Raw genomic sequence first — 24,794 nt, 5'->3', positions numbered from 1 at the left:
CAACAATCGTATCATGGGGGCAAATATGAAGATGTTTTAGCATAACTGTACGCAAACTATTAATTTCTGGTGATCTAAATGCTTGTGCAAGCACAGGTATATTGTCAATCTCTATGGTTTCTCGGTTCAGAATCACAAATTAAGGATTTTTACATTGGTTTTCAGGGAAAAGGGGAAAGCTGAGGCTTTTGGCAAGAGCTGGGAATGTAGCAAAACTAATAACTGATGAATACAAAAACCAGTCTTGTGTCTCTACCTTTGTCTAGAAGAGGAAGAGAGAAGATTTTTATCATGTGTGGATACTGTCATCTCCTTTGTTGAAAAGAGAATAAATATCCTTGGTAAATTATTTTTAAAAAAAATACTTCAGCTTTATCTAAAAAATGTACATTATTCCAGTTTCAAATTAGTCATTTCTGTTATGCATGGCATCTCCTGCCATTCAATACCTTAATTGAAACTGTAATAATTGATGCCACCTTTACAGATTTATTTCCTGTAGAAATAGTTTACACAGAGTCACAGATTCAGAAGATAAGAAAAGCATTCTGGTCATGGGCTTCTCTCCTTAAATTGCTGTGATGATAGAAGTGATTTCCTGTTGAACAGGCAGCCCAGGACCACAATTGCACGTGCACGAAGCTTCTGATTTACAGGGGTGCTTAGCACCCTGAACTCCAGTTTAATTCACTGGGAGCTTTAGCACCAATAAATTAAAGTCAACTATGTGTTTGCACATATTTTATATAGTGTGTGGCAGGTTCTGATTACTTTCATTGTCAGCTAAACTCAAGCTACATTTTCCCCCTCCCCTCCCCCACTTACAAAGTAGTTTGTGCTGTTTCTCGTGATTGTATAAATTATTAGAAAAAACCCACAGAACCAATTCCCTTTCCCCCAGAGCTCCTGCTCTTCTTATTCTATAGATGTTTTAGCCTTTGCTTTAATGCAAACTGTATCACAGGGCACAGAACATTGCTGGCAGTGGTTCAACAGTGTTTATCAAGGATGCATCTGGCTTAGCCAAGTGGCACAGGTTTACTGTGTTGTGACCAAGCTCAGAAATTGCTTAGAGAGTAACGCCTGTTTGCCACAGTGCAGATCTTGCAGGCACTCAAGAAAATTCTCGAGGCATCAGTGTTCATGATAATTAGGTTAAACAGTGTGTGTGAGGCTATCAAGTGGTCATATGCATGAGTGAGCTGATATACAGAAGATATTATATTATTAACCACTGCAATATCCATGTCCGAATCAGGAAAATGCTAGGGCAGTTAACAAGCAGGATCTGCACACCAGAGGTGTCATTATTACCCAGTATGTATCGTATTTCCTGTGTGTTACACACTATAGTTGTGAATATTAAAAATAATATTATAAAAACCTCCTGAGACTGCAAATCAAGTGTTCAGAAGGTAGACAAATGTAATTCTGGCAATTCTTACACTGCCTTAATTCAGCATCTTTCTGCTTATGTGTTACAGTGCATTGTCTGATTACAGGATCACATACAATTTTTTCTCCACGTAATCCCTGCATCGTTTAGTGCAGGAGGAGACCTATTCTTTGGATCACCTGGGATCTGAAATAGCTCCATTTGCAAGCTGATAGTTTAAACTCCTAGCAACCCAGACATGCCTACATAACCAGCAAGCTTATCTAAGGTCTTCTGTCTCAGGGAATAAATTAACCCCTTCAATCCTAATAGCTGAGAAAAAGAGAAATCAAGTCAGACATGATTTTTTATTTAAAAGCACTGTAGTCTTTTATTGTTTTTCTGTAATTTGAAGTGTTATTAATCTCTTAAATATTTAATGGCAGAAGGGTGTGAGCAAGAAGAAGTAAGATGTCATAGATAGCTTGCTGCTTATTTGTTTCTTCCTTTGAAAACAGTAATTTTTATTTTTTGTTATAAAAAGAAATAGTTGCATATTAAACATGGACTGCTGCATGGAATACAAGAGCACAACTGCTTTTCTAAGAATGTGTTAAATCAGAATGGGGTATATTCCTGAATTGAGATTTTTTAATAGGAAATTTAAGTGGTTTTGAAACCCTGCTTACTGTGAATGCTGGAGGGAAGGAATGTGTTACTGTATCTACTTCTGAGCTGTATTTTGAGAGTCTGCATGAGTCGTCAAAGGTGCCTGTGTGAGATGTGACCTTTTCAGATTGTATTTATTATGTCTTCCCAAATACACACCATAGCTGTACAGTGCCTGTCAACATTACATTTAGTGAAACTGGTTCTCTGAAGTGTTCTTTTTTGATACTTAAATACTCCCCATCTGAAGCTAGTCCTGAAAAAGGTAAAACCACCGTGAAGAAAATTGTAAGAAGGAGAGAAAGAAATATGTTTAAACCTCTTTTCCCTCTTTCTATTTCAAAATCCTTCCTCTTGTTACCTCCCTCTTCTCATTGTGATCTATTCTTTATATTTTACTTTTTTCTTCTGAGGGCTTTTTAAGTAAATGAAGTGCAAGTATCTGATCTCCAATAAAACACAGTGCATTTATATTATGTTGTATATACACCACATTGGGCACCCTTCTCCTTTCGAGAAGTGCCTCAGCTACAGCACCCGCTGTTGCCACCTGTGTTGGTCATAGAAGAAAGTATTAAGACATATTCAGCCTTTCCAACATTTTTTGTGTCTCCTTCTAACATGCAAAGCTCTGATTACAGCCCTAAGCTCTCACTGGGCTGATGTCTACAGCTGGGATCAGAGCCACAGATAAGAAATAATGAAATATATATTAAACCTATTGAAAACCTTGAAAATATTCTGTTGTCTAACCCAAGCCACCTGATCAATATGCCACTGTCTTTCTGCATCATGGGAGGAGACCTACTGGTTTGGTGAAACTTGTCTCAAAGCTGAAGAGGTATTCTCCCCTCTCTGCAATTTAAAAAAATAACCATTTAGTGTAAATACAGGATATGGCATTCTGGGCAGTGAGTAGTTAGTATTGAATTGGTTTTGATTCTGAACAGGAACATTTTGGAAACCAGCTTTTAACAAATGTTGGTCAGTAGTGTGAAAACTTTGTTTATCCGAGCACCTGAAAGGGTCATATCAGACAGTCTGATTTGTGTCATTGCACTTTCTCAAATCTTGCAGTTAGGTCAGGCTATCAAAATCTTCAACAACTGTGCAGTTGGTCTTTATAGTAATATGTCCTTCCTAAATCCCCACTGTGAGAGTTGTCCTGGGTGGGCTGGATCTTGTCTTGTCTTGAGCAACCTCATCTATCTTCCTGCTTTGCAGTGCTGCAGACAGGCTGGAACAGCTCTGAGCGCAACTGGACTCTGACCAAGGCCTTTGGGCAATCCTATAATGTTTCCAATAAATCAAAATAAACTGGCCAGCTGCTCTTTCATGTCCCCTCAGTGCGCTGTATGTCTTGTTTGAAATGGGAGAAAGTCTTTTTATGGATTGAGTGTTTTGGCAGGGAAACAAAAAAAGCCTCCAGAGCCCTCAGGTAGCAAGCCTGGGTGATGGGAAAGCAGCTGGCAGGGATAAAGCTTGTGGATGGCTGGGGGAAGAAGGAATGATAAAAGAGCACAAGGTCTTGTTCCTGTGATTGCAGAGCACATCCTCTTCAGTATGGGGCCAACCAGAGCTAACTTTTATTTTAACGAGTCCTTTTCTGCTGCCCACAAGCAGTGCTGCTGAATGGGGAGACCAGTTTACTGGCTAAGATGTACCACTTGCTTGACTTTGGTCTTTTTATTTATTTTCTAGTCTTCCATGTAAGAATGATAATTGACCACCTGAAACATCCTTCACAGCCCTCATGGGTGTACTTCAAGTGGGATGTTGGTGTCAATAAGTAAACAGCAGCATCTGTACCTTGAGTGCTCTGTGGGCCCCACTGTTGTTTGCTTTGCATGGGCTCCATGCTCTTGTGGCTCTGTAGGATGGAAACTGGATTAGTCTTATATTCTCATGTGTGAATCAGCAGATAGTCCTATTCTTTGTCTCTCACTGAGCAACTGAAAAAGCAAAAAAATAAGGTAGATGGTAAACATTCCCAAACCTTTTTTTTTTTTTTTTTTTTTTTGGTGTGTGTGTGTGTTATGAATTTCTACAAAAATTTCTGCAGGTCTAACGGCTATATAATGTATAAATCATTATAAACAAGGCATGAAAGGAACTTCACTGTTTATACTATAACTTGCCTGCCCTTTAGCAGTGATGAAAACTGAAAATACCAGTGCATCTTGAATTCAAAGGAGGAAAAAAAATAGATGAGAGATCATAAAGGGGTAACGCAGTTCAGCTAGACTCAGCGTTTGGAATATTAAGCAGATTTGACCCATGCTGAGAAGAGTCTGAAGAGCAAATTCTTCTCAGCACCATCTCTTATGTCAGGACCCTGATTAACAAAGACATTTAAATAATGTCACTGCACTTCATACAATTTGAGCCTATTTTCTCTTTTGTATTGCTTGTGAATGTAATCTTTTTTTTACTTGCCATATTTGACCTCTGTGTCCTAATAGTGGCAGGCAATGATACTTTGAATTATTATGCTGAATATAAATGTAAGCTTCAAAACTAACAAAGCTTTTGTTCCTTCCCTGATGAAAGCACAATTTTGCAGTTGCTTTAAATATTATAGCTCTAAGTCTGCTGTTGCTACTTCTACTGAGGATTTCTCAGTGAATTCATTAGAGGTGTCTGTTTTCATAGCCTGGCTTGTACAAATAAGAAGAAGGGATTTGCAAGTTCAGGGTGTATCTTGCTGTGCTTAAGCTGCAGCAGTGTTACATGTGCTGAATCTGGTTTTATGTTTCTAGTGAGGAATAATGCAAGCTGAACTCAGAATTCCATCATTAGGGGTTTTAGGTCTCTGAGGCTAAAACAAAGGCCAAGTTTTGATGTTTGTTAATTCGCCTGTGTGAATCAGTATTTTCTAGGGGGCACACTAAATTTTGAAGGAACAATTCTAGAAACATATAGGTAAGGAAAAGCCACGTGTGTTTTCCAGGCATGTGAAAATCATTTCAAGGGTCAGTAGCTTTGCAGTTGGAATTACCAACATAGTAGCAGAAGTAGGAAGAGGAAAAGGCAACTGTATTTCCATTTTTTTGTAATGCAGAGAACAATGATGTTCAGAGAATGCCACTAATGTAATAATGTTTCTAGAAATAAGAGCTTATTCTCTTCATAACACAGATTTTTTGGTTTCATTTTTCCAACTATCCTAATAAAATCTGTTTCTAGATGAAGAAAGGATAGAGAGAAATGAATGGACAAAACCTGTCTATTTCAAATTGTATCTAGAGATTTGGGACACAACAAACTTCTGATGATCATTTCAGCTTTCAAGTGGTTTTCTACATTTCTCTTTTGGAATAATGGAAATGAAACTGCTGTTCATCTGATTAAAATATCTGAAAATAGAAGTGATTTTAGAGAGAAAAATCTTCCCTTACTGAGTATCTAACTCAGAGTTTGCCCAAAGCCTCTGTGCTGTGTTTTGAGGTAGCCTGAGCAGTAGGGAACGACTGCCAACTGCCCAGATGGAAACTCTAAATCAAGGAGAAGGCAAATGTGGGATTGCCTCTGTAAAAAATACAATTTTTCATTAGTCTTGCAGATTAGGAACCTGTCACACTTCATTGCTGTCATACAACCCTAAACATTTTTTTAGGGATATACCGGAAGCACTGTGAAGAATATGAGAGGAGTAAACACATTCTTATGTAATAGGAAATTGTATCAGATTTAGATTTCCTTGCAGTCCATACCAAGAACAGGTTGTGTTTCTTCCCTCTCATTTTATTCTAACCCTTTAATTCATTGTACTTAGGAAACATTAAATATTTCCCCAAATTATTCCACATCAAGGCTGTCAGTTACAGTTGTATGGAGTCAATGCCACAGACTGGGAAGGAATTTACAGAGAATCATTTCCTTCTTCCAGCAGGTTCTCACTTCACTGTCACATAGCCAAAGAGAGCTGATGAAAGAGCAGCTTTCCAGCATCTCAACACCTGGCTTTCAGTAATTTTCAAAGAGGGAGCCGGAATATTTCTTTTTATCAGCTGAGTTATCTTCAGGGCTGGTGGATGAAATGAAAGACTCTTTGCATTCCACATTTGAAAACTTTGTACAATCTGTGATGCTTTTGCCAATATTTAGTGGCTGCCATGTAATCCATCTCTCCTGTTAAGATCCAAAATATCCTGCTGTTGTTGCATTAAGACAATTATTTAAGAAAGCATGCAAGAATTAGAGAAAAAGAAGTGGTGTGTGCTTAAGCAATTTTTATAAGCTTTACAAATCACTGTGTGCAGGCATCAAACGCAAGCTGAAATTGTAAAAGCAATGGGTTTATCTTTTATTTAGAGTAAAACAATGCATTAATGTAACAACCACATTTTCTAAAGTCTCATGTAGCCCAAGAAACCTTTTCATACCTACTGCAACATACCATCCCCAGGGATGTTACTGAATAGGGTAAAATTGCTGACAGGTTATTTATTTATTTTTTTTTTTTTTTGGGTGGTGGTCTCGAGGGGAATGTGCTTTGTTTAACTTGGAAATGAAAAGTAGGAAATTATCTTCTAATCTTTTTTGTCCTTCATTTTCCTAGATGTGTGCTTGAGAAGTCATTTTTGCTCATCATCCCCATCTAGACTGTGGGTTTTTTGTTTTCTGTTGAACTACTTTCATTTCAAAGCCAGTTTTCCATTCTGAAGCAATTAGAAGCCTGACAGCCACCAAAAGATGGAGACTATTTTTTTTAACTCTGATGGCTTCTACCAATAAACAGAAAGTCTTGATTTGAGCCAATCTTTTTTTTCCATTTCACTTTGTATTTTATCAATTAATATTGCCCCAAGATCTCATGTGTCATTATAGTGTCACTTCTATGACAAGCTCTGCCAATTATTTTGTTTAATTAACACATTCAGCACCGTTTGGGAGTGAAACAAATGTAGGTTTTGCTAAAAAGAAAAGAGATGCTGGTTCTGACTAGTGAGGGAGGTGCCCTGAAGATAGCTGTGGGTCAAGTCAGGAGAATCACATATCCAGTTTCTCTGCAGAAGAAAATTTTCTTATGAAAGGAGGGAGACTCTGTGTGGCTGGAGGGTATAAGGTGCAGTGGGGATTATGACTCCGAAGGAGAGCGACTTTTCTCTGCTGGATCTCCGTGGATTCTCTTGATCTGGTCTCTTTCCTTGCCCTGTGCTGACAGCATTTCTCCTCAGGGAAATTCCCCTAACTCAGAGAAATCCACCATGGGCAAAAAAGATTATATAGTTGCAGCTCTGCCACAGGAACATGTCATTAGCCTAAGCCAGCTGACATGCTCTTTAAGAATACTATTTGCTGTATAATTCAGAGCTCTTACTAGACTACCCCTTTTAAACTATTGCTGGTACAAAACCAGATGGAAAATGAGGATGCTGCAGTGCTTTCCTTGGGAAAGCATTTGGGTTGTGCCATGTCAGGCATGACAGCAAATCTGGACTGTGCTGCTAACAGAGCAGCTCCACTCTTTGGAGATGGGCATCCCACTGACACTGAGCAGACTGTTCCACAATTCACTGGCAGCATGCAAAGAGTTAGAGGACATAGAACATTTTTTTACTGTATTGCTCAGTTTTTGCATTTTGTTTCTCTTGTAAGTTGGAGATACAGTTAAAAAAATCAGAATTCTCATTCATAAAATGAAGGATACATACTTAGGAAACACAAATATGCAGCACATAGTATTTGCCTAATGTTATGCCAGGCTAGTTTCTACAATTTTTTTGAGAATTAGATATTAAAGTCTATATTTGGATTTTTAGTTTATATATACTTATATCAAGAGGTGTCTAATGAGGTACTAAAGCCACATCAAAATGAGCTTGTTGCTTTTTGGGTAGGTAGTGCATGGATGACCACTGCAAAATATTCCAATGCCGAATGGCAAGAAGGTAATGGGCTTTAAATAGTGCGTTTCACAGAGCTTACAATGGAAATCTTAAAAAACCATAGACAAGCTTTCCTGTTTGTCTTGAACTTTTGCATTTAGAGTAACTTCTCCTTCCTTTCCTCTTGTGCGTTGCATGTGCATTTATGTTGCGTGTGTTTCCAAACAGGTTTTTAGAATTTGGACTCAGATCCCAACACGTGAATTCTTCAAGGGCAAAGGCAGCATCACTTGTCATTGATTCTGCCAAGCATTTAAGAAGAAGTGACATTTACCAGCTTGTTTTGAAGATTTATAAATGCAATATAGATTTGGCAGGAATATCTGCTTCAATAAATGTTGTGCTGTAGCATGTAAGCATGGGCTTTACCACCAGCAGATTCACATGCGCCGTGGTGTCATCCAAGTAAAAATAAATATTCAATAAACAATTTATTAGGGATGTGAGCTCATTTCTGCTTCATTCCACTTGGAAAAGCTTGAAATCTGTTGCCTACGTAGTGTTATTAAGGAAGCAATGAAATGAAGACAAATTAATTGTGGGATTGTAAAAACTGTGTCAGGGAAACTTTCCCTGGCCAACAAAAATGATGCAAAGCATAGTAGGAGAAGGGATATATCCAGGTTATATACATGAGGGTGATTTGTTTAATAGCTAGGGATAACTGAATCCTAAACACCTGACTAGAAGCTGACTTCTGTTTTATGAAAAATGCCTTGCATTCTTCAAGGCCATTTGAAGAGCGTGCTTTAAAAGTAAACAGGATTTACAACTATTATGGTCATGATTTGGACTACTAGATCTGTTGATGTGGCATTAATGTGAATGATAACAGGAATATTAAAAAAATACTTTCTGCTTCCTCTTCCTGTTATCAATGTAAGGCTATAATGTGGGGAGAGTGGGAAAGGGTCTAGTTTAACTTTTTCAGTACAATATTTGCACAAGTTCCCATACAGGAGTGTTTCCTTGCCCACACCATCCAAGGCTACACCAACACTGGGGCAGGACCTGTTCTGGGCAACACTTCCAGCTAAACTTCTGTGCTGATGGAGATAAAGTGTTTTTGGAGCATGTATATCCACACAGCATAACCTGCTTAGTCTCTAGGAGAGCCTTGGGAAATAAATGGCCTTGCTTCTGTGCCAGGTGCTGCTGGGAGAATCCCAGGTGACATCTGAGTGTGCAGGAGAGGAGCTCTAGGAGCAGGGACACCTGGGGAGTGCATCATGCCTTGCAGTGGTGGTGCCTGTACAGTTGTTATCTGGTATGGTTGCACAATCTTATTTAGCCTGGTTGTAGCAGGGATCACGGAGAAAACAACAACAACAACAAAAACTAAACAACACCAAAAAAAACCAAACAAAACCCCACCACCACCACCAAAAAACCCACAAAAAACAAAAAAACCAAAGCAAAGCATTACATCCACAAAGTATATTAACATCACAGTCAGCTAAACAGATTTTTTTTTACTAAATTCAGAATAGATGTGAAAAAGACTTATTTGTCTTTTTTTTTCTGACATACCAATGTGAGTAAGACTATCTTTGCTGTAATCTTGGAAATCTTGACCAATTCTAATGTACTTTCAAGCAAACAGGTTGATCAAAAATTATCTTTCTGAGTAACATTGGATATATTTAGCTTCTAAAAATATCATAGATTTAAGGGCGTAGCTTGGTACTGCATAGAAGAAAATGAACCAAACCTGACTCACTGCTAAATATAATGTAAAGTACAAAAGCTCAGTCTTACCTGGCTGTCAAGACAGACATGCTCAGTTCATGTGTTTGAACCTTTGGCATTTGGCTGAGAAGTAATTGAGAGAAGGAAATACTTCCTTTAATGTCATATAATGCATGTAAATTAATATCTACAAATACAGTTTTTCTTGATATATAGACATAGAAATGAATGGTGAGTAGGAATAGCTAATTAGCAATAAATAATTGAGTTTGCTATGCCCTGTGCTTCTCTTTTATTTGTCATAGTAAATAAAACAAGTTAATCCTTGTTTCGTTCTTTCAACAAATAGTTCTGAAGTGTAAAAATAAACTGATAGTTTCTCTAGATAAAGTATTTTTTTTCTGTTTGAAACTGCTAACACTGTGTGAAATTCATTCATTGCTCTTTCCTTTTCAAGATTTGTGCCTTTTGTTGATAGCAAACATTTTGTAGGTAGATTGCTTTACTGAACTACAGATTTGGACAACTGAACCACAAGCATTTTGGAGTTAGAAGAGGGCATTTCTCTGTCATTTTATTCTGATATTTGGAACAGCCATGGAGGAGTGTATGGGACTCTTGGACACTTCAGCTGTTGGTTACATTTACAGTGAGGGCTGCTTATAATTTCTCTACTAAGAAACCTGGTCAGTCACACAAAGATCTTAATTTTAATAACAAAATACTTATAAAAATTGTGCCATATTCTGGCTTTTTAACTTTATGTCTTTTGTTGTGAATTAGCTTAAACTGCTCTCAGAGCAATCAGATTGATTGCTGCAGGTTTCATCTATCAAGACTGTTATAATATGGGGGGAGCACTGCTGTTAATTAAAGCTACATTACATTTTCCAGTGTTATTTATATGTCTATTGGAGTAGTTTATAGATGAATAGAATAATCAATGTTCCTTTCTTATTGCATTTTGTGCCTCCCTTAAAAAGAATTAATATGCAGGTTTTGTTTTCTTAACATGGGAGAAAAATGCATGTGACATTTAACCAGGATACCCTGAGGATGTGGAAAATAAGGCACATGACTGTTCCACCACATCAAAAGTATGGTAATAGCTAGCAGTCGATTATCTAGAAATATATCATTATTTCTTAAAGCTGGGAGCCACTGATCAGAGGACTTATCCTCTGCAACAATACTAACAGTGAGACAGAAGAGCTACATCACCAGTGTTTTTGTAATGCTCTAACACCATTGCTGCTTCACTTTACTGTTGCTTTAAAGCAGGTTTGCTGCCTTTTACAGCATTCAGAGCTGTTGATGAACAAATTTCTCGAATAAATGGTGATTTTGAAAATATAGTAAATTCCTTGATATTAGTTACTAGTCCTTAAATAGTAAAAATACACCAAAGTTCAGAAAAAATCCAAGTACCTGCCACTTACTTTGTGCCACATTGCAGTAACTCCTGGTGAAATCTGGTTTTGCCGCTGTTCCTTGTTTATGCCTGCCCAGTTCTACAATATTCAAATGTCTCATGAAATGCAGTACCACTGTAACCCCTGAAATTGTGTTTTGTTATATCTGTGATGCAGAGAGAGAAATGAGCCACAGATGTTGCTCAGTGATATTGCATTACAAGTGGAGGGGCAGATCCAAGAGAAGGCACGAGTGCTTCTGGTTCCCCCTCATGGGGCTCCCCGCTCTGGGGCTCAGCCTGCAGATCCAGCCTTCACCTCAAAGCATGGCTTGTGCCCAGAGAAAGTTCTCTGAGCTCATAGTGAGCACACTGGGAATGGCAGGTCTGTGTAATTAGTGTTAGACCTTAGTGGTGTGAAATTAGCAGAGCTTTTATTTCAGAATATATGGATTTTAGCTGAGCGCAAAACTCACAAAGAAAAAATTTCTTCCAGTACTGATAGGAATTTCATCTCCCTCTGTATGTTTTATTTCATTGTTGTGTCACTGTTTGTCTTTTGGAGGCATTTTGTTAATGTCAGAGTTTCCAATAAATTACATTTAAACCTAGCTGCTCTTTAGAGTTATGAGCAAAAAAACTGATGAATCTTTTTGAATGGAGTGATGCATTATGAATAGATGCCAACCAAAACTGTCCTTATAAAGACTTAGATTTTAGGGGTTTTAAGTTCATATCTGATGAGCTTGTGCCCGTTCTTCTAGTGCAAATATTTTAATTCATTGACAGTCTTTTTCAAAAAACTTTTTTAGTAGTATTGTGGTATACTGTGGTAAAACTGAGTCACAGCTTTATCATGGGATATTTTAAGTGTTCAGAGAGATCAAACAGTAAAGAAACAATAGTGTGTGCAGCTGACAAAACATCAGTGGGAATCCATGAATCAGCACTATATGAATTGTCTAAAAATGTTATTAAAGCTTACTGAGCTTAACTGCATGAAAGAAGGGAGGGAAAATGAGAAACCATGCTGGAAATCATGTCAGTCAGAGATTCCCTCATGAAATCCTTTTCATTGTTGGCTAAAATAAGTCGAATTATAGAATTTTTACCCACAGACACCAGTTTAATATATGGGCAGACACTGTACCTTGGCTTACAAGTGGCACAGTATTTTTTTAATTGGAATTGAGTTGTAAATCAGAGCTCTGAGATGCAAAGACCAAAAGGGCTTTAATTAAAAACTTATCGGTCATTCAGTGTACAGTAATTGCACTGTCCATTGCAGCTGGTTAGAGGGTCAATGCCCAAAAATTTTCTGAGCACAGCAAAATAAAAACCAAAATAATTCAAATACTCCTCTGGCTGAAAATGCCTTTCAGGGTTGCACAAATTCAGTGTGTGTCTTTTCTCCACACTAGGTGAATTCAAAATGAAACCTGAGGAGCTCTAATCAGATTTTGGGGAGCAGCATGACCTGCAGATTGTTCATCTTTGCTGCAGGCAAACTGACTTGGCTAACACAGTTCCCTGGAAAACTCTGAGCTTTCAGCCACCAAGATCCTTACAAGGCTCCTAAGGGAACCCTCTCTTCTGCAACTGCTGGGTCTTTATTAATAATAATAGCAAAAATAACAATTATTGTTATTGTTATTGCTGCAGAAAGGGACTTTGCAAATGTATGCAATGTATGGCCTCTCCCAGGAGGAATTTACAGTCTCAGAGAAATGGCTTAAAAGTGGAAAATGGAAGATATGGTTCTGCACAAACTGTGTGTAGAGTTTCTTCCACTCCTTTAGTATAAACAAATTACTTTTTACCTGCTTTAATTGTATTTGTCATAATGCAGCACAGAATGTGATGAGCAGCAGACCTAAGGCCCTCCCTAGGGCAAGGGTTTCAGGGATATTGAGTTTCCTGATGGGATAGACTGGGAGTGTCCTGGAGAAGCCTTTGCTCTGGCTCATTGTAACCCTCCCTCTGTGCTGCTGGTGCATCGTCTGTACTTTGGTCAGAGGGAATTTTGTTCAGAACCAGAGGTGGAGGTGCCCTTGCAGCTGTAGCCCTCACTGTCCAGCCTGGGGTGGCACCCCTGGAATTGGCTTTGCTCGTGCAGCTGAGAGCTCTGCTCTGACAGCCGAAGATTGATTTCTCACAAACATCAAAGGAAGTCCAACAGTTACATAAATAAAATGGGGATGGGAACCACTATGTGGAGCTGAAAGAACAGTTCTGCTCGTAAGCATTTAAAAATACATGAAAAACTGTAGGTCTGAGATGAATTTGCTAGAGTAAGTGTAACCTGTATATCCACTTAATTTTCTGTACTGATTTAAGTGCTGGCACATTTTCAACCAATTTTACCTTGTTACAGGTGATGTTTTAATTCCCAGACTGAAGACACTTCAAAAGTCCTTTCCCAGGAACTATATTTTTGGTGACAATAAGGCTGTCATCCTACTGATAGCATGAAATGAATTGGATAAAATAAAATGAGAAGGAAAACCTGGTGATTTTAAATGCATTGATAACTACTATTTGGACAAAATCTCCATTCTTAGCATTGTGCAGTGTAGCATTACAACCAATTTATGCATACTTAAAGAGATCCTGAGTTTGAGAAAAACTTTGAGTTTGAATGAAAATGTAGAGTGGTGTAAGACATCTTGGAAGGAAATAATAAGATAGAAAAGGAAAGAAAGGAGCAGAAAAATTAAAGTAATTTTGACAGAAAAAAAAAGATAAAAACTTCTTATTCTTAAAGGAGATTGCAGAGTATTGATGTATTAAAGAGTTGTTTTGCAGTGTGAAGCTAACATCAGACCTTTTTGTGTTAAATTTGGAATAGTTACATGCATCTTGGTGTGAGTGCCAGCTACTGCATTTGGGTTCAAAGCTCGGTGAAACAAGAAAAGTAGTCTCATCTTTATTTTAATGTCACTATTTTGAGTGCGTGTGAATATTTCCTCATGTTTATGAGAACTCCTTGGGCTGACAGCACAGGGGGAATGTCTGTGCATAGTCCGGGGACAGAAGGAAATGGGGGACTAGGAGGTGCACATTTTCTCACCATGTATTAGAATTGATTGTCACAGTCTAGGCAGGGCAGAAAGATATTCCAGTCAAAGATGGGATTGGCTGGCCATGAGTTAAATTAAAGTTGAACATTTATATTAAGTTGTAACAATGCAAGATAACCTCCCTTCCTAGAAAGCATTTCTGTGAATGGAATGATATTCTTTTGGATTGAGGGTCAACAGTGTGTGGGAAGGTTTATATGACATGGTGAATAACATAGGATTCATCTCAAGGATTTGGAAATGATGTATCCATTCTGTTGTAGTCTTTGGAAAGTAACCAAAGTTACTGTGTGGAAGTCTGGAGATAAGTTTTGTATTATCATATTAGTCCTTTATTACTATCAGATCCAGTGGCAGAAAAGTCTTATGTAACACTTAGAAACTTTCTCTTACAGAAACCAAATTATTTGTAGCTCTCTGCAAGAGCTGAAATAAAGGTAAGGAAACATTACATACTGAGTCCTGTGAGAGCATTTTATAATCTCCTTTGCAAATGAAGCACTCATTTGGCTTTTTCAAATAATAGAAAAATTTCAAAAACTGAAGAGAAAAGCCTTCCCTCTACCTTCTGGGAGAATTGCTTAGAGTAAATTAAAATCAGGACTGTAAGCAGATCATGGTTGTAATTTAATTCTATGGAGATTATAACTTTTATGTATAATAAAACAATATATGAAAAATTGAAGCTGTAATCCTTAGGCAGCCCTTTCATCTGTTCATTCAAACAGAAGCTTTTTGCCTGTGAGTGAATTGCTGCTGAGTGCAGCAAATGAAATTCTTCCATATTAGAAAGGTCTCATTAGAAACTCCAAAAGAAGGCAAAAAAGTCACCAATGCAAAACTGGTACCTGGCAGTGGAGAAGGGAATGAAACAAAAAAAGCTCTTGAGGACTTTCAGGAGAGGATGACCACAGCTCCAGCTGAGATGGATTGGACAAGAGTGGTGATGACTTCTTATAACTCCCAGTCATTTCTTTAAATAAATTCTGAACCAGATTTTCTTGTCATCTAGAAGGCAAACACAAAGCTAGACCAGAGCAAAAAAATTAAATTAAAGCCAGTTTTTGTGGAAGTGTAATACAAAGCGTTTTGGCAGACTTTCTTCCGGTTTTGTAGAAAATGTCTTAGTCAAAATTTTCACTAAACAAAGAAATGGGGAAATTAAAAGATTGTGGTGTAAGAGATGGGTCTATTTTTTCCATTGACTTGTCATTTCAAGTTGTATTACAAAATTCCTTTTGGTGAAGTTTTATTTTAAGAGAAGACACCAGGATTTCTTTTGGCTGCAATCTTAGGCAGGAAATACAGCAATGGCAATTGAAAGATTTAATTTTGTTGTACACAGCAACCTAAGCATTAAATCTGCAATTTTGACTTAGGTAGAGCTGAAATACGTGAACATTATTGGGTACGTCCTTGAGCTCTGAAAAGGGAGGTCTGGAATAAGAACAGAGCAGGTCCTCTGGAGAATGTGGAAAGGCAGCCTGCAGAAAGGCATGTCTATACATTACCCTGACCTGTCTGTTGTGAAAATAAGGAAGAAAGCAAATCATTCCCAATTCTGCAGACGTTCTGACAGCTAAAGTAGGCATTAACAATTTGCAACACATGGCATGGGGGATGAAAGTCTCTGAGCTCTGCATCTGAGAGTTTGCTGGCTGAAATGAAGTAGCAGTTGAAGGTAGCTCAGAGAAAAAAAAATATTTTTAATCTACCATATAGGGACAAAATGCCTAACATTTCCAAAAACTGGAGAAAAAATAACATCACAACTCAGAAATAGTGCATATCCTTCCTTTAATTCTGAATATTTCTGAGGGTTTTGGGCCTTTATAATGGGGATTTTCGTGACAAAGAAGGATCAAGTTTTAGAATATAGGTTTCTGCAAATTTAGAATAATCTCCTGTCATTTTCAGTGAATTTGGTATGTAAAAATAATTTTGTCGATAATATATTGATGAAGAACTAATTATTTTAGATTTTGATTGGTACAAGAGATGGAGGAGTCAGACAAAGGTGTGCTGGACTTTCCTGCAGAGCCCTACTCAGCATCAGCCATGCTGGTCAGAAAAAGGGTTGGGAACAGCAGCAGGAGGATTTGCACAGCCAAATCTCAGGGCAGTGAGAAGTGTAGTTTCTTTAAAGAACTTATATTAGGCTTTTCTAATTTACACCAGAACTCCACCAAACTGTTAAAAAACTTTTGTTTTTCATGCTTAGGCTTTCAGAGGGAGGGAAATTCATTTGTATAAGTCTGAACTAGGATAAGTTTAAACAGAGAAGTAGCAAATAAATGTTTTTAAAAACTGCTGTTATAGTTTACATGCATTAAAGATGTAGTCAGGTATATTTGGGGAGACATCAAGTTTCTCTAAGATGGAAAACAGAGTCAAAACCACACAAAAAATGCAATTAGAAAAATTGATCAGTTGGGAGAAGGAAATACATACTTGAATTTTGAGTATTTTTCAATAAATCTCTGTAACTGCTACAGCAGCAAAGGCAATTAAACAGGTTGAGTGACATTTTATGTTGAATTTGAAAATAATTTTTTTATCAATTTTGTAGACAGAAGCTGACCTCTTCACCACTGTGACTCTCTGAAGCTGCTTTCTTCACTCTTTAAACTGCTTGCTTTTGATTTGATTTCAACTAATAATTCTTAGGAGAGTATTCTCTGTTGACATAGCCATTGCTAAGTGTTGACTATGACGGGGACCTAAACAATTTAATTATTTTTGTAGTTGTGGGTAATAATAATAATAGACTGTGATGTGGAAATAAAAGACCTGGGGAGATACCTGATGATATGAAAGACTGTGTTATATCCAGACGACCTCCATTAGATTTGACATTCCAGTTGGATTTGATCAAGGTATTAATGCCTTGTCTTCACTGTCTTTCCCAGCATTCCCTTTTCGCATACATTTAGATTATGGAGTTCCAATTATTTTTTTTTTTTTAATTAAACATTGGGCCAATGAAAACAGTATAGGGAAAGTAGGGAAAACTTGTACTGATGGCTGTTTTTGTGGGGTCTCACTACTATCAATGACCTTCAACTGAGAGCAGTTTTGTGTCCGCTGCTGTTGTCACAGTGTTTGCGTCATTTCAGTGTCCGCCAGACTCCTTCTCTTCCCTTGACATTGTCCCTCTGTGGGAATCTGGGCTGGGAGAGCAGGGCCTGGGCCTTGCAGCCGCAGGGGGGATGGATAATCAGGGGCTGGGCGTCCCCCGCGCCGCTCCCCGCCAGTGACATGGAAGTAACGCGCGCACAAGGGCTCTGCTGTGATCCCGCTCAGCTCTGCTGTGATCCTGCTCAGCCAGTGGACACAAATCGCAATAATTGGGTGGCCAGGCCGGGGCTGGCGCGAGCTGTGACGGCACGGACAAAGGGCACAGGAAATCGCCATACGGCGTCATGGGCTCCTTCTCAACCCTAATTCTGATTGCGGCTGTCAGCGGGGCATTGTGGCTCTTGAATGCGCTGTTTTATTCAGCGCAGTGTGGGGGAGATTTTTTTTTGAAACTGAAACAATGCTGGAAAATGATTGGCATGAGGTTAGCTTTAGGCAGGCTGTAGTTCCTGAGATCGTTGCATAAGAGACAGAAATATAGAATTACTGGCAAGGGGATTTTTTGAATTAGTTAAAATTTGTGGTTTTCGTCCTTGTTTTGTCCTAACACTGAAGTGAGTTAAAAGTGCTGGAGATACAGCTGAGAGGGCATATTCCCTTAACTCCAGTTCTTTCTAGCTCTATAACAAGTCGTCTGTTTTTTCTTTCTTCTATTTACTCTTTTTTACTGCCTTAGTTACATTGTTTACAGCATTAAGGATGACAGTCCATCTTTACTGGTTTGAACTACATTAGGAAAACACGTTAAAATAGTGCAGCAGTAGAAAAAATACATTGAAGATAACAACAGACATACCATTTTCTTGACTAGTAAGAACAGGCATCACAAGGGTTTCATATGCTCTTTTACGGAAAATCTTGGGGTTTGTAGGCACAAAACTATTTCTCAGGATTCAGAGATTAATTTCTTGTCCATATGCAGGTACCATGGATGAACTCTTCTTGCTTTAATTTGAACAAAGCTCTTCAGAATAATTAAATGTATTTTCCTTCAAAGTTTATGTTATTTATTGTGTATTCTTTAGCCTTTAACAGGTTTGGTATTGGCTTCGAGAGTGAAACTAGTAATTTTGGACTCATGGTTCATGAATTAGTAGTTTTAAGCTAATGATTTTACTATATATGTATTCTAGCTGAACTTTCTACATTGCACATTCTTCTAAAATTGAAAGTTATCTTAGTTTTTTTTCCTTTATGAGATTATAAAACAAACAGAAATGTGTAGTGCTAGACAACAGAGAAATAAAGTTGAACATATAAATACATATATACATATATATATACACATATATAAAAAGGTATGGAATATATCTCAACTTTGTTTTAAAAGTCATTTTAATTACATTACATCAAAGTAATCATAGGTGCATGGTGACTCATTTATGTGTGTTCACATAAAAACGTGTTCTGAGCAGCCTTAGATTTAGATTTTTGAAACTATTTGAATCCATCTTCTTACATGGCATCTTTGAAAAGGTGATATTTGCATTTGAAAAGGATGAATCAGAAATAAAACTAGATTAGAGAGAGACAGATATTCTTTCCTCTCCCAAGTGTCTGGAGACATTTACTGTAGCCATTAATAGCTACTATCGCTTCAGGTGGAGTGTTTCCTCAGTAAACTTGAGGAACATTTTTATTTAAGGAAAGGAGAAATGAGGATCACAAGTGAAATGTTAGAAAGCTTTTTTTGTTTGTTAAAGCCTTCATGCATACTTACATTGTTTCAGATTTTTTATTATTATTATTTTCACTAATGAAAAAAAAAAGTTTTTGATGCAGCCCACTTAACTCTTGCCAAAATGGGGCCTTTCTTTTCCCTCCCCCCCAAATCTTGTCTAAATCCAAGACAACACCTTAGTTTTAATGCTTCGCAGCCCTGTCTAAACATATACTGAGCTTATTTAAGTATCTCCTCTCTAGGACGAAAATTTGCTAAATATTAAGGTAATTTTTACTTCTGCACTCTCAGAATTGTCTCCTTTGGCACAACAGAGAAATATCCTATTAGGACTTCATTTTTAATTCTAGAATTTAGCAAATAGATAAATAATTCTGCTTCAATGCAGTGGAAAAATATGAAGAGCCCAATGGATAAAGCACCCATCCCAGGTAGTGAAGTGGCCAAGTTCTGAGTTCTGCTGAGGCTGAAGATGCTTTATCTTCATACCAAGGGTCTGCCTACACCAAAAAAACCTTGTGTTGACTCTAGATGGTGGTGGAAGGTTATAATTTGTACACAGAATAGGGACTGAACCAGAAATCTTCCTTCCAACTTCCCTTCCTGCTTCTACCAACCAGATCTGACTGCCTGCATCTGGCGCTAGAGAGGATTTTTCTTTAGGTGGTTTCTTACAGGAAGGTATTATCAGAATAACCACATCTGGAACTTCTATAAATATTCATTGAGAGATGTGTGGTATTGGGCTGTACAGGGCATAACAGCAGAAATTCTCTTCAGTTGTGTGATATTTAGCTATTAGATATTTACAGAGAATTCATCCTCAAATTCTACGTGCTAAAGTGTTACTGTAACATGTAAAAAATCAGGTAACAAAGTAAAAGATTTGTAACATGTTACAAATCAGGTAACAATTATGTTTGGGATTATTATATCATTATATCAGGTGTAATTACTGGGAGATTGGAACTGCATGTACTTAACGAGTCATCACTGTAATTTGCCTACATAGTTGCACTCTCCCCTTGTTAAAAAGTTCTTTGTTGCAACATTTAAATATAACTTAACTTGGCCTCTACGTGTGTTATACTAAAACTTGCAGTGCTGGCTCCTCAGTGTTCGAAACTTTAATGTTTCATGGGAAAAACAGAGAGGGGGGCAGTGTGCCGTGAATGGGGAGGACATGAAGCAACCTTTCAACAGACACCAGCTGATGGGATGATTTCCATAGCTGTCCAAAATAACCCTTTTTAATCTATTAAAACTGGTTTGCAACTAGCTAAGATTCCGCTAAGACCAAAGGCTTTCAAAATGTCCTCACATGATTTCCTGTCTCCCTTCCACTGCAAGGAAGTTTCATTAGCAAAATTTCCTTACCAGAGTTTCATACAGAAGAGAGGATAGGAAATCTTTTTCATTCTGTTTTTGTTTCTTTGTTTCATTATTTATCAGGTTTTACCTGGAGAGATGATTACACACAGCATGTTATTGGTCAGGAGCTCTCAACCATTCACAAAATCCACAGCAGAGGCCCTGATGTATTTGCATCTGAAGGATCTGACACAGGAAGGTAAGTCTTCTGTAGTGTTTTTGCTTGGGTTTTGGAAAGGTTTGCAAATGATAAAAAAGAAGTTGGCCCAGAAGCAGAATTTTAAAAAATCACGAAAGTCACTATCTATATGGTAAAGGTGTTCACCAGTGTTCAGGGGACAGAATGAATTAAAACCCTGGACTTTGTTCTTCTGTTTATCATCAAGTTAAAGAAACACACTTTCTATTATTAATTAAGGTGTCAGAATTCAAAACATCAGACCTTTCATTCAATTCATGCACTGTATAGTGTCAGTTCAGCCATCCCTACCTATGACTGTCTTAAAAAGGCAAACTTATGGCAGCTCAACTACAGGAGATATTTTATTCTGGACTAAGCATTGAATGACATTCTGAGTGACTAATTATATTTTCAAAGTCAAATTCTTCCAAAACATACCTATAATTGATTTGAAGTTGCAAAATTTCTTCAGGAAGGAGATATTCCTGCAAGTTCCTATGACAGAAAATAATGTTGGGACATGGCTTGAAAGGTATTGAGGAGTGACTTTGCAGTAATTGGTTGCACGACACATCAGTAATTCTGTAGAGTGATATGGTTGAACCTGCAAGTATGTCATCTTCATATACAGTTACACATATAAAGAGACTCTTTTACCTGCTCCGTTCTGCCCTACAGGCCTTTAAGTGCAACCCAACCACACAAACCCCAGAAGGAAATTTTAGGAAAAATTAAAAATGAGAAATTTTGCTTTCTCTTATGTGATTTTAAGAAATACATTCTCAAAAGTAGTGAAATTGAAAGAAAGGGCTTTTTGTTAAAAAACTTTCATCATAGTGGAATAGAGTGGAGCTTCTAGCCTTGATGGGCAAAATATTGAATGCTGGAATTCAGATCTTCATGTACTGCAGTATGTGGTTTGCATATACTGCAGAACCATTTCTTTTCTAGATTGCTTTTTTTCTGGAAATAAAATGCTGTGTAATTGATACTTCCCAGTATCTTCAGCTGTGTTTGCCTCACTTGGTTTTGATTTAATTCAGAGGCTTTGACCCTGTATTTCACATGTTTGCTGATTCAAAAGCATTTCTTAAATCACAGCACCATTCAGAAGTGCAGTAAGGTAGAAACTTAATGTCTAAAGAAGATAGTGATCTCAAGATTACCATAAAGGTGATAACAACATGTGGTTGAATCCATAAACATGTTTTCACTGCTTAGATACACAAAATGTCAGTATTGAATGGATTACTCTCAGTAGATGGTATCAGAAATGATCTTCAATATCTTCTGGGGATTTTTTTTTGAGAGAGTACCTAAAATTTTTTATTCATGAGAGTAAGACAAAATAGGCCAGATTTTCATGATATCGAGGCCATATTCTGCAGTGTTCCAGATTTGTAGTTATATAAAAATTAAAAAAATATAAGAATACATAAAAAGTTATTTAAGGTTTAGATTGAAAACAAATGCTCACTTTTAGGAATTCCTGGTTTTAACAAGTTTCAGATGTTTTACATTTTTAGCTATACCTATGTGTAAGAAAAAAAACTGCAACATTTTGTATATTGATACTTCCAGAACATCAGAATTTCAAATGTGTTCATGTGAAGCATTCCTATTGTGGATAGATTTTCTGCAGTCACCAAGCTGTGCTTCTGAAAGCATTATCTTATGTGCCAACAGTTTAAAGCATTAATTGATTTTTCTGGTTGTCCATTTGCAACGTGTTTTGTAGGTCAGAGAACAGTAGGAAATCTGGTGCCTTGTAGATTCTGATCAAGTGTGTTATATGCTCAGTGTGCTTGCTAAAATCTTATCAGATAATAATTAAATAATTTAAAAAGCAACTTAGAGTAGGTATCTAATTATCAAAGAAACATTATGTCAGGAAGACCTTTTATTAAGGGTAACGTGTGTAATAAGACAATATGAAGTCATACTAATGAGTCATTAATCCCCACAGAGCTGGTGAGAGCAAGAAAATAGACTCAGACACTTGAAAGGTAAATTGACTTAGGCTAAATTAGTGCATATGAAATCTGATGAAACAGAAGACATGGATTTCATCTCAAAAAAATGCTGAAACTGGGAGTTTGATTTCAAGATGAAAGTTCTTTCTTTGTTGGCTAACTGGAGTGTACGTGGTATTTCCTGGGTCCTTATTAAATTTCAAAAAACCCTCTCTTGAAAGAGGGCTCAAGATAAAGGAAAAAAGTCCATTCTGCACAGAGGGAATAAATGTCAGTTGTGTTCATTGGTGCAATTAGGCAAAACCACAAACGTTTCCAGCAAACTTCAATGTATGAAATGGGGTATAGTATTATTTCTGCAATAAAACCATCATTAAGTCAGTAATAAGATAGTCTCAGCATTTAAAGGGAGAAATTTATTCTAAAATGTGTGGTTTCTATTAATTTGGAACATTCCAGAAATAGCAGAGGTGCAGTGATTTAGATGTTTCCACAAAAAAGCTTCTAAAATGCTAGAGTTTGCAGGAAATACATAATTATTTTTGTAGCTAAATAATTATGTGTGGTATTGTCTTTATACTCTTAAGTTCCTTGTATACAAAGTTGTCTTTCAGAGCAAATTAAAACTGAAAATACTTCCAAATAAGTGCACAAAAAGAACTCATTTGACAGTCATTTCTCTTACTCACCAAGTGCTTTTATATATTTGTCTTTCATCCATTTTCCAGAATGACTTTGTCATATTTAAAATAAATATTTAAATTTAGTAGCAAAAATTGGTTAGTAAATGCATTTTCATTCTGGAGTTAACAAGGTGATGTAGTGGTGAACTACAAAAATGTTTTAAATCTTTCAGATGTATTCATAGTATCTTATTAAATTTGTCATCAAATGAAACATGAAGCTTTGTATTCTTTTACATTTTAATTGTTTAAATGTTTATAGCATAAAATATTCCATCAAATGTGGAATGTAAATATGAGTGCAATTATTGTCTTCATGTGAAAAATGAGAAATCTCAGATCCCAGATTTTTCTTCTACCACCAGTGACAGTGGCTATATATTGTAAATAATGGTTTGAAAGGCCAACCTAGATCCTGTCTTTTGTGCATTCAGTTCCCATTAGCTCCAGTGGAAATCCTTGGGGCAGAATTTGGTCTGTTTGGTTTTGTTTGTTTGTTTGTTTTTGTGAGTGTTTTTTGTTTGTTTGTGGGGTTTTTTGGTTTGTTTTGTTTTTTTCATTTTCCCTTCCTTTTAAAATTAGTGAAGAAAGCAGAAGATAGGTGTTGGAATTAATCAATGAATGAAAGGTGGGTGTTGGCAAATGAGATCCTTCCTATGAAGAGAGCCTGTTTGGATTAGTTCATCTCCACTGAAGCAGAAAGCACAGTGCCCAGGTTTTTCTGAAACTGCAGAATAGTTTTGGTCTGGCTTTAAGCTGAAAAGAAGGTGGATAATGTTACCTGCATGTCCATGCTCCATCAGAAGGCAGAATTTAGAGCTCTGAAATGAGAAAAAAATGCAAACAGCATGAGAAGGAAGCAAGACTGATAGTAAATTATATCAGGTTTGCTACAGTGTTCTGTGCAGTAACCCTTCTTTTTTTCCCTAGAGTTTGTGTCCCTGATGGGAACCTGCTGTTATACACTGGGGAGAAATAGAAGATTTTTCTGGTGTTTCAAAGTGAGCAAACCTGTGAGCACTGTTGGTTGCAGTGCCACCACAGTAAATTAGATTATTAATTACATTTATTAGTGTTAAATTACTAGGGACACACATTTGGTACAACTGTGAGCATGGAAGGAAGTCTGTTAATTTTTTATTAAAGTAATATAATTAAAGCCCAGCTTTGGATAATGATATAATGGTGCTCTCTCAGGCTGTGCCTCTACATTAGTGCCAAGATGTGGGCTGGTAGAATAAAATTTTATTTACAGTGGCACAGAGATGTTGAAAGTCAAACTCATTCACTGAGCTGTAAAGCTCTTCCACCTGGAATTCTTCTTCACTGGAGAAGTGTGTGGGCATGTGAGTAGGAAATGGTGACACCAAAAGGTGATTTCCCTCAAGCAGCTTCACTCACAGGGAAGGAAGAGGGCTGGGAACTTTCTGTCTGCTTTCTTGCACAAGGAATGAAATAGTCAATGCTGACATTTAAATTATCATCACCGTTTATGTGTTGTTGAGATAGATGAGGACAGCTGGTAATAATTCAGATTCATTGCACACAGCACTCTGAATCCCATATAAACACCTCCACACTGCCATCATTTAATCTCATTTCTAGCTTTTCTTTGCAAATGTCACCAAAATCTGTCTAAACCACTCAGGAAA

At 37.2% G+C, this 24,794-nt stretch overlaps 1 protein-coding gene across 1 annotated transcript in view; it reads left to right on the top strand.

Annotated features, from left to right (window-relative positions):
* Positions 1-24,794, top strand: part of PTPRN2 (protein tyrosine phosphatase receptor type N2) — a 633,980-nt gene that overhangs the window by 202,085 nt on the left and 407,101 nt on the right. The window contains exon 4 of the mRNA XM_038127342.1: positions 20,387-20,504. Coding sequence (XP_037983270.1) covers positions 20,387-20,504 — 118 coding nt within the window. The remainder of the gene's footprint in view (positions 1-20,386; positions 20,505-24,794) is intronic.

Source organism: Motacilla alba, chromosome 2 (assembly GCF_015832195.1).
Source record: "Motacilla alba alba isolate MOTALB_02 chromosome 2, Motacilla_alba_V1.0_pri, whole genome shotgun sequence".
NCBI classification, from domain to species: domain Eukaryota; kingdom Metazoa; phylum Chordata; class Aves; order Passeriformes; family Motacillidae; genus Motacilla; species Motacilla alba.
Note: the sequence above shows the minus strand (reverse complement) of the source record. Positions and strands in the feature narration are given on the sequence as shown.